Below are 17,313 nucleotides of genomic sequence, written 5' to 3'. Positions count from 1 at the left end.
ATCAGCGACCGGTGAAGGAGAGGAGGCGGGGAATGCGAAACCTCTCTGATGACTGGCGCAATCCACCTGCTTCTCAGCCAACAAGCGAAGGAGCAAAGGACGGACTTGTTGAGAAGGTTCAACTTGGACTCCAGAAATTAGTTTAATCTACGACTACTTCGTCAACCTACGAAGAATGTCTAGTTTCAGAGAAAGAAAGAATGAGAAAATTCCATCGGGTTTGGTTCCTGCTGGGATAGTGGGATTTCGCTCGCCCCCTCCCTCCACCACTGCAGCAGCGCATCTCTTCTGAGCTCCGCCCGCCTCGCTTGCCTTCTCTTGCCCATCCAGTGAGCGCTGTGCTGGAATGTCTTGGGGCATAATTGACCTTACAGAAGTAGCCTCTTTCACCCCCAAAATGTTTTTTTTTTTCTTTTTTACTATTGATTGCTCTCCCGATCTAGACTTTAGTTCAATAATGTGTGACAATAATGTGTGACAATAATTTGATTGGGCTATAATAAATGTACCCCCATTGATTCCGGATGGAAACACGAATGCATTTGTGTTGGAATCAATGGGGCAATAAATAGACTATTATAATAAAGTTATTGTTTTAGGAATGTAACAAAAACAAAAAAGTATTTTCAATTTGAAACGATCAATACCTGGACTGCATCTAATGCAAAGACATGGATCAATGTTTTAACTGTCCAGAAGGTGGTGCCACAGCCTCAGTTCTTGGACCTATTATTGGCAATATTGGCACAGAGTGCCACAGACATTTACTCCTTTGCAGAAAGTGTAAAAGGAAAATAAAATAAGGTTTTTGAAGACCTCTAGTGTGCTTTAATATTATACAGGGTGGGTTGTATCAGCTGGCAGATACTCTTCGTTGTAGGCCTACCAGGTCTGGGGCCACAGACATAGCCTATAGTACAGTTAGGCCTAATATAGGCTACATTTAAATGCCATAACGATTCTCTTCTAAAAGGCACAGGGTGAAATTGGGGGCACAGGCCTGTTTCTGTTTGGGGGTTTGTGCCATATTTGCATTCACATGCTACAAAATTATTCCTGCTGGGCACTGATCTAATATCTTTTAACTCAGTGGTTTTCACTTTTCAACCTTTTTCATATGAAGGTCCATTATTTACCACCATTGGATGAGAAAACCTTAATATTTTGTTATCGTTGGATAGGATTTTGTCCACAATTCAATGCTGTATTGTACCACCATAGAAGAGATAACAGGCAAACGTTCATCATATTAACAATTCTTCTACATTCTCTAAATGTGTAGACTTCTTGTAAATTAAGTAATGCAGGTGTTTAACAAAAAATTAAAGGAGTAGTTCACCCCCAAAATGACTTTTTTTCTATTGATTACTAACGCCATGGAGACTTGAGTTCATTATTATTATTATTATTTTGAATTGCTAAAATAAAAAATAAACATTACAATAAATGTACCCCATTGATTGGGGAGTAAGTAATGCATTTGGGTCCCCATCCGGAATCAATGGGGTAAATTTACTATAATACTTCTTTGTCGTTGTAATGCGACAAATACAAAAAAACATTATTGAACTGAAATATTCATGGCGTTAGTAATCAATAGGAAAAAAAGTCATTTTGGGGGTGAACTACTCCTTTAACTCTTGAGATTGTAAAATGAAACAATTAGAGTTAAAGATCTATAAGGGTCCATTTGGTTAGCAACTCTCCATTGTTTAGCTGGGGACCACTTGGAACCCCCTCAAGGACCACTAGTGGTCCCCGGACCACTGTTGGAAAACCACTTTTTTAACTCATCACAGGAGTGGGCTGACACTCAGTCTTTAGAGTACCTTCAGATTGGCTACTGAAACAGCAGCTACTATTTTATTTATGTGTAAATACTCTGTCCAAATTGTGCACACAGCAGCACAATTCACCCTTTGTTACCCTTCTGGTTGGTCCCTGACTGACCAACCAGCAGGCTCTATCTGCCTTGTCCCGCCCTGGTTCCGCCTTTTTTTATGTTGAATTTGCTAAAACATAATTTTTGGAGAAATAAAAACATTATATGTACTGCCACTGAGCAGCTCCATTTCACTGAAACCAAGTTTGAAATGAGAATTGAATACACAGAATAACAATACAAAACAATTGAATTACAATGGTAGTGGATGGAGTGTCCCACCGAATGTCCCACCAAGACACAGCAACCAATGGGTGTGAAGAGGGGCGGGACAACGGGCGGGACTTGACAAAGGGTGAATTCACCCTTTGCTGTGTCTTGGTGGGACACTCGGCGGGACACTCCATCCACTACCATTTTAATTCAGTTGCTTCGTATGTGTGTTAAATTCTAATTTCAAACTTGGTTTCGGTAAAATGGAGCTCTTCAGTGGCAGTATAGTGACTCAGCATGTTTTTAAATGTTTTTGTTTCTCCAAAGATTATGTTTTTAGCAAATTCAACATAAAAAAGGCGGAACCATGCAGGGCGGGACAAGGCAGATAGAGCCTGCTGGTTGGTCAGTCAGGGAACAACCAGAAGGCTAACAAAGGGTGAATTCTATTGTCTGTGGCTATGCCAAAGATATTTTAAAGCAAAGGTTAAAGGTTATGGAAGGCTATATGATTTGAATGAAAGTTAAGCAGCCCACATCTCTGACCTTAAATGGCAGATGTTTATGCCTATCTGATTTACACAACATACATAGTTCTTCTCTTTTATTGCTGGCTTGTCCCGGTCTCTCTTGAAAGAAATTGACATAACATAACCAAAGTCACTACGAGGGCAAGGACAAAAGCAAAACTTTATTGCAGTCATTACTCAAAAAATGTCAAACATACCTGTAATCTAACAAAAATAATGTCTGTCTGTCTGTCTGTCTGTCTGTCTGTCTGTCTGTCTGTCTGTCTGTCTGTCTGTCTGTCTGTCTGGTCTGTCAGTGTCAGCTAACTCTATTGTAAGGCACTAACACTGTAAAACAAATTCTGTGTATATAAAATAAAGCCTACTCATTTTCAAGTTTAGGTGAGAGACAAATTAGAGACAAATTGTGGTTAATAAATTGACAGTAAATGGTCAAAGGACATCACTGTAAGCGAAGTGATCTCTCAATGCTCAAGAACAGCAAGACACATAAATACAATAGAGCAGTGGTTCCCAAAATTTTCAGGTCAAGACCAAAAAGTACGATTAGACATTTGCCCGGGTCCCTAGCAAGCACACAACACGTCGCTTCGTGTCACGTTGCGAGCTTGTAGATCGGCTATTTTCACTACTTCTTAATTATTATTGTTTTCTATGTATGGAATTTCTTAGATTGTTTGTTTGTTTTAAAACGTATAAAATATATAGCCTATATTTAATTTTATGATATTTTTTTCTTCTTTTTATGTAGGAAAAAAACATTTTTGCTTGAGTCGTGACTCGTGACCTATAAAAAAGGTCCATGACCCACAAATGGGTCCCAACCCACTGTTTGGGAAACATGCAATAGAGGATACTTCATATATTATTCACATTTTGTGCCCATTTTTGCATATATTAGCTGTTCAGGCACTTTATATACCAATTTTCCAAAAGCATTTCATTGACAAGTAAGAAAATGAAACAAACATTAAAGCAGCACTATGTAACTTTCCTCTTCTCCCCCGGATTTGAACCTGGATTCCTGAGCAAGAGCTAGAATGTTTTAACATTGAGCCAAAAGAGCCTGCATGCTTGCTTGCTCAGGGGATGAATTGAATCTTCACCATCAGGTCATAATCTGTCAGATCCTGTGTCTAGGTGAGACATGACCTTTGACCAGGGACGTGCTGGCCATTGGGAAAAGCGGGACAACTCCCGAACGGCCTGTTCATTCCCGGCCGGCCATTAGGAAAATGTCGGCCTTCGTTCCATTTTGGGGGCTGGGCGGCCAACAAAGTAAATCGTCACTGTCGGGCAGAAACCATGTATCTCCAAGTTTCAAATGTGTACATTTTTTTCGCAAAGCAAAGCCCTGCTTCATCATACAAGGCTGTCGCACGAAAGTAGTGAAAACAGCAGACCGCGAGGCGTTGTGTGCTTGTAGATCGGCTGTTTTCACTAGTTTAAATCATTTTTAAAATGATAAATACAAAACAAACGGTTTTGGACATACAAGGTTTCCACCCGACAACGACGAAATATTACTCATGTAATTGGCCCACTGGCTTGTCACTTGTCACGATCTGAAATGGCAAATCTTTGAGCAGCAGCAGCGCTATAGAGAGATCTCTCTCCATAGCGCGCAATGAGGGCCTCTACAACTCTTTTTCCCGGGCTGAATCAGGGGCCCAGCACGTCCCTGCCTTTGACACAATCTAAATGTCTCAATAGAAGAGCAGGGAGACAAAATACAACCACCCCAATTGTATAAGTTATATTGTATTAACATATTCTTCCATTAAGATAGGACATTATTTTATTCATAAAAAAAGTGAAATAGTGCTGCATTAACACTAAAATTATTTTTAATGAACTCAACACAGACAATTGGAAAATTCATTTCAATCCAAAGTGAAATAACTTAGAAAATAATTTAAACTGTAGGAAGTATAGCACATTGATCATGGTTAGATGTGCAAGTTCAACTTCATAATGGAATATCTGATGAAAACAGCACAACATCGTACAAATCATCTTTCTTTACATTTAGTATCAGCATCTTTCTTTACATTTAGTATCAGGGTCAAGGACTTAAAACAATTGTTGTATAGGGAAAAATTGAACAACACCTGTCTTTGTGGCTTACTATAGTCCCTGTTTGTGAAATCTAGATTTAAAGTCTAAAGTAGGCCTCCATAAACACAGCTCCATTTACTATTTGGGAAAATAGGGCTACATATATATATATACATGTATTTATTTTGGTATTTAGGCTACTCCCCAATTTAGACATTGCAAACTCACATGCAGGCACCGTGACCAACCAGCAGACGTCACTAATGCAGCAACAATGACACAATCCTTCATCGGTTTCCCACCCATTTGCAATACAGGATTAATCTTAAACGAAATTGTGTAATGATACTTTCAGGAAAAGTGGGCTATTATGTTGTGATCCATTTTATCATTCAACGGTACAGATAACAAAAGACAACATGAGTGAATGTAGAGGTGAATAGTGATGATGTGTGTATGTCATGCACTGTGTCACTCAAGGGGAATGTTAAGGCAGTGTGAATGACACATTGATATACTGATTTGCCACAAAATGCATTGTGCATAGCATATCAGAGTGAGAGTGGGTTATATACGTGTATATAGATACTAGATATATCATATCTCACAATCACATATGATGGCCTGAATATGGAGGAAACAACGTCCTCATAAGCCCAAATATACAGCCTATATACTTTTTAACACTGCTATTAAACATGAGATACAATAATACAGTGTCAACCCCTCTGTGCCTTAATCTCCTGCCTTGAGCTATGATAATAATCATCATCATCTATGGGTATAAGCGTACCTACATGCATATTAACCAATATGCACCATCAAACCAAGACATACTTTGGAAATGCAATTCCATGAACCACATTGTCATATTAACGCACATGTGTGTGTGTGTGTGTGTGTGTGTGTGTGTGTGTGTGTGTGTGTGTGTGTGTGTGTGTGTGTGCACACACGCAATATACTTGACATGCACAAGTGTTCCACATGATGAATATCTCACTTCACAGTACCATAATATGTCAAGTACCAATGCAGGAACATACACAATATGACAAGTGACTGTTGAACAAATACAAGCTAGAATTGAAAACGTCATGGTATCCTCTAAATATTGTCTCAGTGAAAAACCTCTCGCTTGGGTCTATTTCTAAAAGGCTAGACTTAGGCTAGTTCTGATAATGTGTTGAATTAAAAAATATTGTTTATGAATTGAATATATCATATGGGACCACAATGGAAACAAGCCCTCAGGGCTTTTTGTGTTATCCTTTTAGCATTACTTCCGTAATTGTACCTGCTGGACTGTGCAACGACGTGTTAATAAAGTTTTCAATGAATCAATCAAAGTCCTACAAATTAGGTAAGCCTTGATTTTTATGTTACATTTGCATTATCTTTATACTTGGAGGAACCAAAGTCAACAGCCATTTGCAAAATCATATTCCAGGTTAATCTGGCTCTTAAAACATCTACAGTTTCTGCACGTTGTAAATCAATGTGATTTAAGATTATACTACTGCCTAAATGTTGACTTCCCATACCTTTCAAACTCTAAACACTTCATGTAATACAGCTGGATATAGATTTTCTTTTTGTGCTGTTATCAAACAAACCCAGTAAAGAAAAAGAGAAATAAAGAAAAATAGGACTTTCCAAGAAGCAGGATTACACAGTTACAATAGCTAATGACTATTTCCAAAATGCTTAACAGTAGGATCAATAGACATTTTAAACGTTATAATCAAGTTGTCTTGTAGATTGAAATCCAACAGGAACATGAAAGCCAGCAAGCCTTCTTCCTCACATTTGTGGCAAACTGTGTAACACCGCTTCCCAGGGGCGTCACAAGGGGTAGGAAAGTGGTACTGAGTTACTAGGGCCCAAGGTGGAGGGGCCCTAGTAACTTTAGCTATTGAAAAATAGCAGATATACAAGCTCACAGCGCGGCACCGAGTGCTGCGCTGCGAGCTTGTAGATCTGCTATTTTTTAAAAGTCGTGAAAATGTGCGCAAATCTTTGAATATATGTATTTTTTTAGTGAACATTTGTAACAAAAGTGTTGCTTCTGGGGGGTCCCTGGAACTAAATATTTTGAGATGGGGGGTCCTTCACATGAAAAAGTTTGAGCATCACTGACATGGAAACAGGTTTCTTGGCACACATTTTCACGATTTTTCAAAAATAGCAGATCTACAAGCTCGCAGCGCGGCACTCGGTGCCACGCTGTGAGCTTGTATATCTGCTGTTTTTCAATAGTTAACATTCATGGGGGCCCCGCAGTGAATCCTTGTACCCAGGGCCCAGAATTTGGTGTGACGCCCCTGCCGCTTCCTAACCTCCCATGGTATATCTAGATCCATAGTATTATTCATTCATTCACTCTCAGCCCAGACAACACTGGCCTCAGACTCCCTCACCATGTGGGAGGCCTAATTCCTTGTGAACAGCCCTAAATCGGGATAGGTGATTGTGCCAACGGGGGGGAAATTACATGATAAATATGAACGCACTGAATTCATATTGTATTTGTCCATCATACATGGGATATGGGTAGCAGCTGACCCTAAAATCAGGTTCATGATAAATACATCTCCCAAACTAGAGCATTTCATCAAACGTCTCTTGCACAGCTGAATAAAGTGTTTATGACAGAGGTGTGTTGGCGTAGTCACATATACTTTACATATACTTTCAAGATATGACTGATATACCCACTGATAAGACTGTTCCTTCTCATGACTGAGTTTAAACCAAATTGGAACAGTTACATATGAAATGTTCTTAATATGTAGACTTCACAGTACATACAGTGACTTGGAATCCAGAACAAATGTCCCTACAGGGAAATTAAATTATATTACTGTCTTCTGTCCTGCTGACTATGTGTATAATACCCACCACCTACAGTACTAGAACTAAGAATGTGCAATAGATATAATATATCTATTGCACAATATATTATATTGTGTTATGTGCTTCTATTGCCCTTTCAATCACGATGAGATTCTCAATATTTAGCAATCCATACCGTTGTTTCATAATCAACATAAAAAACTAAATAAAATCTAATAAATAACAAAAAGTGATCTACAAGCTCACAATACATCACACACCATGACACCTTGTAGATCACCTATTTGCTTTTTGCTATTTGTCATTCAACACGCTAAGGCGGTTAAACCACTGGTCAGTGGTTAAACTGGTGACAACTACTTCGGTGTGTCCATCCAGGTTTGTTTTGATTAAAAAAAATCAATCAGGAGTGTCCGTTTGTTGTACAGGGCTGAGGCATTCGTCCCCATGAGATTTGTGTCAATTCTGATAGAACCGAGTAGCATGCACATCTTGTAAAAATTCTCCGGGTGCTGAGCAAAAAATACGTACAGGATAGAGAAGGAGAAGCTCGCACACCGTCTTAAACTCCCAGGTCACCTGGGAGCTTAAGCCTCTCCTTCTCTATCCATTTGTGTCAATTATGACACACACACATACACATTAGTTGGGATAGGCTGAAATATTTGGAACAGCCGGATACATTTCAGAGCTGTCATTGTTCATTGCACCAACAGAATCAATCAGGCTGCATTCTGAATAGGTTATGCACGGATTCCAGAACAAAACCAAGACGGACAGCAACACTCTCCTCAAATTTCTGTCCATTCAGGACGGATCAGTGTTGTATTAAGCAGACCAGATTACACACTAAAATTGGGTCCTGCGTTGTTTATAGAGAGTGTATAAATGTACCCACTCTCTCTGAGTTAAATTAACACTGCAGACTTTACTGTGTAATCTGGACATCATGACACAAGATATTTCTATAAAAGTATTATATCAAATATATTCTAAACTAGTCAGCAAAGACTACATAGAATATAGACTTCATTCTGTAGACACATTGTAATACTCTGTTCTTTGTGGTATAAAAAAAGTCTTAGAGATGAGCTTTGTTCTAATTATTATTGGTTTGTTGTGTTTTGGAAGGGAGCCAACTGAAGTGATATTGTTCCCTGGGTTCCAGAAGTTCCAAGTCGAGTCTCTTCTGTTCCTTGTCATTGTCCACTGTCCTGTACCCTAGCAACGACATGGCACCCTTACACACTTCCTGGATCCGTTTCACCTTGTCGTGGGCCAGCGTGGAGCGCCACGCCTGGGAGACGTCGGCGGCGTTCCGCGAAGTGATCTCAAACGCCTCTTTCTTGGTGCCTTTGCCTTTCCCGTGCGTCACCTTATAGATCCACTCCTGCAGCGGCTCAGTCATTTCCAGACCGACAAAGTCGTACATGGTCTTGATCTCCGTCAGCGGGTCCCGCACCATGTCCTCGTAGCGCACCATCTTGTAACGACCCTTCAGGAACTCGGGGGGTTTCAAGGTGGCCCTCTCGTGGATGCGCACGTGGCTGCGGCATATCTCCTGCATGACGCGGTACTGCGTGTCTGCCACGGCGGTGCCCCCCTGTTCCAGGACGATGGCGTTGTCTTTCATGAAGGCTTTGGCCGACTGCTCTCTCGACCGGACCACGGCGCGCGGATCCCGCACCAAGTGAATGATCCGGAGGTCCAGCGTGGGGTCTTGGAGGAGAGGATAGAGCGACTCCAGCTCAAGGAAACGCACCTCTTTCAGCACCACGTGGCTGTAGGTGTGACAGGCGCTGACCGCTGGCTGCAGCGTCCTGGAGCTGCACCGCTTGCGACACTCCGTCTCGTTGCTGAACTGGTGGCGCAGCGTGAGGGAGCATGCCGGTGGGGAGCACAGGGCACGGCTGTGGCTCCACATGAACAAGGTGGACACGTTATGCAGCTCTGGCATGTAGGCCTCCATTGTGGAGAAGTCACACTGAAACACACTCCGTATGAGGTCCCGTACCGCCATCCTGAGGGCCCGGGCGCCAGGCTTCTGCAACGTGGTCCACACGTGCCAGCCAGGCTCCATTAGGTAGAAGACGGATGGATGCTGGCTGAACACCTGGCCCAAGAAAGAGGAGCCCGATCGCCATGAGGATAGCAGCAATACGTGAACTTTGCCCTGGGGAGGCGCGGGGCCGCAGGGACTGAGCTGAACGTACCATCCGAAGAGCAGCACCACGGCCGCTCCCTGAAGGATCACCAGGACAACCACGGTGGGAGGGCCCAGTCTGCAACGCGGCATGGCGCTTGGTGTACTGTGAGCTCTCACAGCTGCTGGTGCTTGGGCTGGATTCCTCTCTGCTTCTGGGTTGTTGGCGTCGGTCTCTCTCTCCCTCTGGAGCTACGTATCTGCTCTGCGGCACAAAAACGTATAAGAGATTAACATCAGAAAGAGCATAGAGGGAGGGTGGGAGGCAAGGGATAGAGGGAGGGGAATATGTTAAATAACTAACATGTGTGTTCCTGAAATGTTCTTGCGGTACCCCTATAGATGTGCAGCTCCGTGCGCAGGTCAGAGTCTAAAGAAGACCCTTTATCAAACACAAGCTGCAACGGTATGGATTTTTAGTTATCGCGGTATTAAGTCATTGTTTACAGACGGTATGACGGTATCGCCGTATCTTCTAAAAAAAAGTTGTTTTGAACGAAAAAACTAAAAACATTGTGCATTACACAACGGCTGTATTGCAGTTATTGCACCCACTGCACTGCACAAATGAAACTCCTTGATACAGCCATTGGGGATAATGGTTGCAAGTAGTTGCATGCAAAAGTTTTGTTGCAAAGAGTTGCGACTGGTTGCATTGGTGTGGACTGGCCTTAAGGGAAGTTCGCACCCAGCAGCAGCACGATAACTCTCGTCACAGTTCTGGTGTCATCCACTTAAGCTAGAAAGTGTTTTTAAATAATATCTTTGGTTATCATGGTTTTGAACTCGACACCACGGTATGCATTACACAACCGCGGTATGGCGGTATTGCAGTTATTGCACCGAGCCCTAGTGAACATGGTACTGGCATATAAAACTTTGTGATGCTTTCTGTATACATAATAGATTCTACTGTTATTTCATGTCACATCTTACCTTGCAAATAAGTTACAGTATGATTATTTGTAATACATTTGGTCACAACAACATAATATAATATAATATTTTATTTCTGTGGATTCAGCTATGATAGCAACAGCTGTAAGAGTGAAACACAGGATCGAGAAAGAGTAAGCCAAAACAAAAGAATAAAGATTAAACTGTGCATCAGCACTGTTTGATTAACAAAGGTAAAGTTTGGGTCAAAGGTAACACATGAAATGGTGAGTGATCTCATCATATGTATGCGCATCACCACAAATTCACAGTCACACCATGAGTTCATTCACAATCTGACTGAGACAATACAGCAGCAAGTCGCTATTGTATTGTAGGACAATACAATCAACTATTGAACTGAATTGCTATTAGCAACTCAAAGTAAAATCTACAGTCCTAGACAGTAGACATTTGAATAGTGGCTAAACAGACTGGAAAGGCAGTGAGGGAACACACTGTACTGCATGAACTGACATAATGTATAGCCATATGTGGACACTTAACATCTGGAAAGACTGTAACGGCTGTATACGAGTCTGAGGAGGGGCAGTAGTCCATTTTGCGTGTGTGTGTGTGTGTGTGTGTGTGTGTGTGTGTGTGTGTGTGTGAGTGAGTGAGAGAGAGAGAGAGACAGAGAGAGAGTGAAAAAGGGGGGAGAGACAGTAAGGGAGCAAATTGATTCAAGTTGGTGTGGCAATCTCCGCCACACTATAACAATATAATAAAGAACTAAATGTGAAAAACAAGTTTAAAATATGAGTAAAAACGTGTGTAAAGTGTGTCAGTGTATACAATGTAAAGTGTAGGGAATTCTGAATAATTAATTGTGTGGAAAATAAAGATCTTATATAGAGACAATAGTATGGAAAATGTAAGGCTTTCCAACATAGGCACTAAGCCAGGGTATGAGGCGAGGTTGAAGCCAGGGGTGTCCAAACCTTTTTCAAAGGCAGTAAAAAAGTGGCAACACAAGGCGTACAGCCAGAGAAACAGAAAGTTAAACAGAAAATAAAACAAAGCTACACTGTGAAGGATTATGCTGACTGTTCCTAAAGCCTTCCATTGGGAATAGATCACTGCGGAGGTGATCCACGAGCGCATGCCTTAATCTGGTTGCTTATTGAACAAGTCCTAACAGGGTACGCCTTACCTCCAGCCCTCAGGACATCTACAACATACACAACAAACATCATGACAGCTCCCTCTGTTTCTCTCTGCAAGTTTCCTGTCCTTTGTCCCATACCCTCTCCTCACCTCCTCACATCCTCTCGCCTTCTCACTCTCACCCACTGTCATTCTCTCTCTTCTCCCTGTCTGTGTCTTCTTCTGTTACACATTCTCTCTCTGTGTTGCTCATTCAAAACATTCTATTTTGTATCTATCGGTTCCGTCTCGTACTGCGAGTTAGGAAACACACTGTAAAACACTTTGTGGTGATGTACATGAAATGTAGTTAAGTTTATCATAATGAAAAGACCCCCCCCACACACACACACACAAAGTCTGTGTTGAATCAAAATATGTAGTCTACAATATAAGTGAATATTGCCACTTGCATCATGTCCACTTAACACAAGTGAGACTCTTCTTTTGAAATGACAATATCTATGACAGATGTATGCCTGAGGTGGGATAAAGTGAAATGCAAAACTTCAATGTGTTTCTATTTAGCCTATGAAGAATAAACCTAGGCATTTTTTTTTAAAGAATTGTCTCTGAGAAAGAATGCTAGATATCTGAACATTTTATAAAATGTTTCCCTGAAGCAATATATTCTGACTGCAAGGGTGACTTTTTTTCTTATTTCCACATACCAACTCAAAGGTAGCCTTTATAGCCTATTAATGACATAGTTCAATATTGAAAAAGGGGGAGGGGGTTCTCCCCTTTAAATGAATTAGTAGTCTGTCGTGGAATTAATTAGACAAAATAGCTACAGTATAGTATAGCACCGGGTCGAGTGGATTTTCACCATACAATATATGTGGGAGAGTCGAAGAATAGACATTTAAACAGCATTTCTCGCATTATGGCTTTCCTTTGTCGTTTCACCAGCGACCCCCCCCCCCCCCCACACACACACACACACACACACACACACCTATTCAATTAATCGCTACCTTAATTTCAGTCGTTTACATTCATATACAGTTAAACATGTGTATAAAAAAACACGTTTGAAATGAATCCAAACAGATATTCAGTTCTCTGTAATAGCACAAACGTGCGTTCGCTTCCCTGCATGGGTACCCCCCCTCGGAAACGTAAGCCAAAAGTCCCCCAAGAAGTAGCCTAAAGAAACAGTCTTGGCTCAGTGGATGTTCCGGTCACTCTTCTTTCTTTTTTTTAGTTGGAAGGTCTTACCTTAACGCCGGTGTTGCCTGGCGACGGACCGTCCACCACTGTCCAGTTGGAGAACTCTTCCAAATCCCGTATTATTGAGATCACCTAGGTTTTGATCTCACAAAACCTAGGCGAATCCTCCCGAGAGAACCGCTATCTCCTCCACAGTGTCCGTTTGTGTACAGAGAGGACTTTTTTAAAGACGTGGCCATTGGTTTAGTGGCTGGCAGTGGGATGGGCGGGGGACAGCAGGGGTGAGACCGGAGGGGTGGCATTTCCAGTGGCGTCAGTTCAGAAAAAGCTAAGGTATGGCAACATGACTGGTGTCTTGCACGCGCGCAAGACACCAGTCACGTTGCCATACCTTAGCAACAGGCACAATGAAAAGTGCAGTTTATTATTTCCCCCCTGTAGCCAAGGTGCCATACCCAATTGACGCCTCTGGGCTTTTCATTTCGGCAGGCGGGACCTGAGGCGTCTCTCTCAGCCAAGTATCCCACAGCAGGAGGGAGGCATAGATAAGGGGTTCTCAAAAAGTGGGTCTTCACATTTTTATGGGTCCCCCAATTTTTGGGTTCCTAATCCTACATCTTTTCAGTTATTTGCTTATTTCATGAAGAAATAAAAGAAAATTTTAAGAAAATAGCCTACATAAATGTGAAAATAAATGTTTAAGAAGTAGTTAAAATAGTCACTGTGAGCTTGTAGATCTGATATTTTCACTAGTTGGTCCCGACTCCCGAGCAAATGTCTAATCTCTCTTTTGGGTCTTTCTTGAGCTAAAAAGTTTGAGAAGCAATGACATAGACATTACCAGAGCCAAAATGGACTGCGCAAAAGGACCGCGTTGCGTTTACGCACAGTTTGTAATTGTGACATGATCTGAAATCCATCGTTGACTACACAGCCACACATTATAGACTACACAGTTAATTATATGAGTATTCTTACAATTGTTAAAATACGTTCTATTTTTTCTGGCAACCAATACAATGGTAGACATAGCCTAATTATACTAAGACTCGAGAGCATAGCCCAAAGACTGTAAACAAAAATACACCTTGAATTCATTATGTGAACAATAGGTCTACACTATTATACAAATGCTAAGTGCAATGGAAAACTACCTCTGAAAAAAAGAATGCATAGCCTATTGAATAGGCTATGCACTTTTGTTTTGGTTCCATCAAATAGTTAGGTTTACTCAGAGCCTCTTTATACAAGGCTCTGGGTTTACTTAAGCAGAGTTTTCTTGGTAGGATGCACCTGGTTCCTGAATGACACAGATCTGTGTCATTCAGGAATCGGGTGACAGATCATATCCTGCGTTTACTGCCTTGGGCAGTTTTAACCAAAACGGTCTCCACTGAGACTGGTGAAGGCTTGGGTGGAGAGAAGACAAGTCGTTGACATTGTCATGACTCATGGTGTAGGCCTACTACTGATTTGGAATCAAGTTATGCTCATGGAAACAAGCCCAGGGACTTGCTGGGCCCCTGATTCAGCCCGGGAAAAAGAGTTGGAGAGGCCCTCATTGCACGCTATAGAGAGAGATAGCGCTGCTGCTACTCAAAGATTTGTGACAAAGTGACAAGCCAGTGGGCCAATTACATGAGTTATATTTCGCCGTTGTCGAAACCTTGTATGTCCAAAACAGTTTGTTTTGTATTTATCATTTTAAAAATGATTTAAACTAGTGAAAACAGCCGATCTACAAGCACACAACGCCTCGCACCGCGAGGCGTTGTGTGCTTGTAGATCTGCTGTTTTCACTATATTTGTGCAAAAGCCTTGTATGGTGAAGCAGGGCTTTACTTTTAAAAATGTACAAATTTGAAACTTGGAGATACAAGGTTTCTGCCCGACAGTGACGATTTACTTTGTTGGCCGCCCAGCTCCCAAAATGGAAAGAAGGCAGACATTTTATTTTTTATTTTTTCCTAATGGCCGGCCTGGACCGGCCGGGAATGAACCGGCCGTTCGGGAGTTGTCCCGCTTTTCCCAAAGGCCAGCACGTCCCTGAACAAGCCCTTAGGGCTTTTTGTGTTATCCTTTTAACATAATTTACAAACTGTTAATGAAGTATTCAATCAATCAAAAATGGTGGTTGCCTATTTCTCAGATTGTTGAAATTCTATTGAGAATTGTATAAAGTCCTATATAGACAGTGGCGTGGCTTTCGAGACAGGGTGTGACAGTTACTAAACAGTCTGGCTGAATAGTGAATACTGCCGTGCCCAATGGATAAATGAGCTAATTTACTGGTACTGGTCCAGAGGTGGAGAAAACAGCTTTTTGCGAAAAGCAAGTACACCCTGGGCACACGTCACACTCAATGAATATCAATGCAATATGAGCAAACTCCATCACATACAGTATTGTGATCTATTCTCCTATAGCTGGATGCAAAAATGTCATCCAAATCACTCTTAGTATGACCACAATATATAAAGTAGGTTTCCAGTGTTGACCTGCAATATCTTTCTTTTCAAATCAGAAACAAATAATTCCCACACCGTCATATAGGCCTACTCAGACTTGCGAAAGCTTCATTGTTTTTGTTTTCCTTAAATAATTCTGAATTTTGGGAGAGTCATATTGTTTAAAGGGGAAGACCACCCATTTTCAACATTGAACTATGTCATTATTATACCTTAGAGGAGTGGAGTGGAAATAGAAAAAACTGTTTCCCCCCTTCTGTGTTGCCTAGAACTGGAGGATTGATTTTGGGGTTTGTATTGTAAAGTACAACGGTGTGATGTCATCAAGTTGTACTTTACAATACAAACCCCAAAATCAAACCTCCAGTTCTAGGCAACACAGAAGGGGGGAACTTTTTTTCTATTTCCACACAACTCCTCTAAGTTATATTAATGACATAGTTCAATATTGAAAATGGGTGGTCTTCCCCTTTAACCAGTGTACACTTGGTTCTAAGTTGTTTTTGCAATCAGTCACATATTAACAAGGTAAATGAGCATGTATATGTATGTATAGGAGCGGCTATAGCTGAAAATGGGCATTGGTCAGGCATAGCTGAATGAGTATAGAGAGGCCTCCTGGGAAACCCAGTCCCCAGTTTCTGTCTATGTGTCCCTGAGCAAGAAACTTAACCCCTAATGATCCCGGGGCACTGTATTAATGGCACTTGGCCACTGCTCCTAATATTTACAATGGGTTGAATGCAGAGGACAAATTTCACATGTGTTCAAAATGTATTGTGACAGAAATACCGCAATGTATTGTGACAGAAATTAAAAAGATGACCAAATCTACAAAATGTATAAAACTTTATTCAAGTTAATAAATTAATTAATCAATTATTAATCCTAAAGCTATGTACAGTACAAAAAAAATAATTCTTCCTGTATTACAAGTTTTCTTTTCGAAAGTCTTTACAATTCAAGACTTTTTGTTTTTACTTGGTGATGGAAATTATAATTATAAATGATAATACTGATACAGGACAGCTGAAAATGTACTAAAGCAATTCCGTTGTTGAAAGGTAAAGCTTCTGGGTGCTGAGGGCTGTACAAAAACAAAAACAGGAAAAAGGTGGTTTCAATTACCTTTGTATTGAATGAGAGCTAAAGTTTGATGTAATCACCCTTTCACCTATGACTATGACAAAGCACCCTGTACTGATAGCTTAAAGTGTTAGTTCACCTATTTTTGACATGAAGCCGTGTGAAATACTTGCCATTAAAATAGTGGTTACAAATGTATTAATTCATTACCAGAGTCCTGTGGTCAGAGTTCTGGTCAGTTTTAGATGAATATAAAGTAGTTCCGGTGATTTGGCAGGGGCTCATGGCCCAATCATTAAAAATAGATGAATCCACAAAACTAGCGTCATTTGTATTGTTGACCTATTTCTACCAAATAGACCAACTTTCGTTCAACTTTGACCCCTGTCACATGGTACTATTTTTTGTGTCCAGTATCACTACGCAGCTGCAACATCTCCCCCCAAAACAAGGTGCTTTGCAGTCAGCTGATCAGAACGAAACCTCGCTCAAAAATAGGTGAACTAACACTTTAAGTGATAAAAAACAGGAAAAGACAACACTTGGGGCGCCCGCTGGCCTACTGGTCCAGGTGCATACCACAAAGGCATTGCCACATAGGCATTGATGCCGGACGGCATTGCCGGTTCGATTCCTGATTCCGGACGACCTTTGCCGCGTGTCACTCCCAAAATCTCTCCCCATTTCCTGTCAGTCTACTGTCCTATCCAATAAAAGCCCAAAACAAAATCTTTAAAAAAAGAACTATCACAATATTACTCTATT

General features: G+C 41.2%; 1 protein-coding gene across 1 annotated transcript; it reads right to left on the bottom strand.

The window, feature by feature from the left end:
* Positions 1-8,635: 8,635 nt before the first annotated feature.
* chst6 (carbohydrate sulfotransferase 6) lies at positions 8,636-9,832 on the bottom strand (the record flags this gene model as incomplete). The annotated part of the gene is made up of 1 exon (XM_080736861.1): positions 8,636-9,832. One exon carries the CDS (start codon positions 9,830-9,832, stop codon positions 8,636-8,638), a length of 1,197 nt encoding a protein of 398 aa, XP_080592987.1.
* Between the last annotated feature and the right edge of the window lie 7,481 nt (positions 9,833-17,313).

The sequence above is a fragment of the Nannobrachium achirus genome (assembly GCF_963921795.1).
Source record: "Nannobrachium achirus genome assembly, chromosome: 11".
Lineage (NCBI taxonomy): Eukaryota > Metazoa > Chordata > Actinopteri > Myctophiformes > Myctophidae > Nannobrachium > Nannobrachium achirus.
Note: the sequence above shows the minus strand (reverse complement) of the source record. Positions and strands in the feature narration are given on the sequence as shown.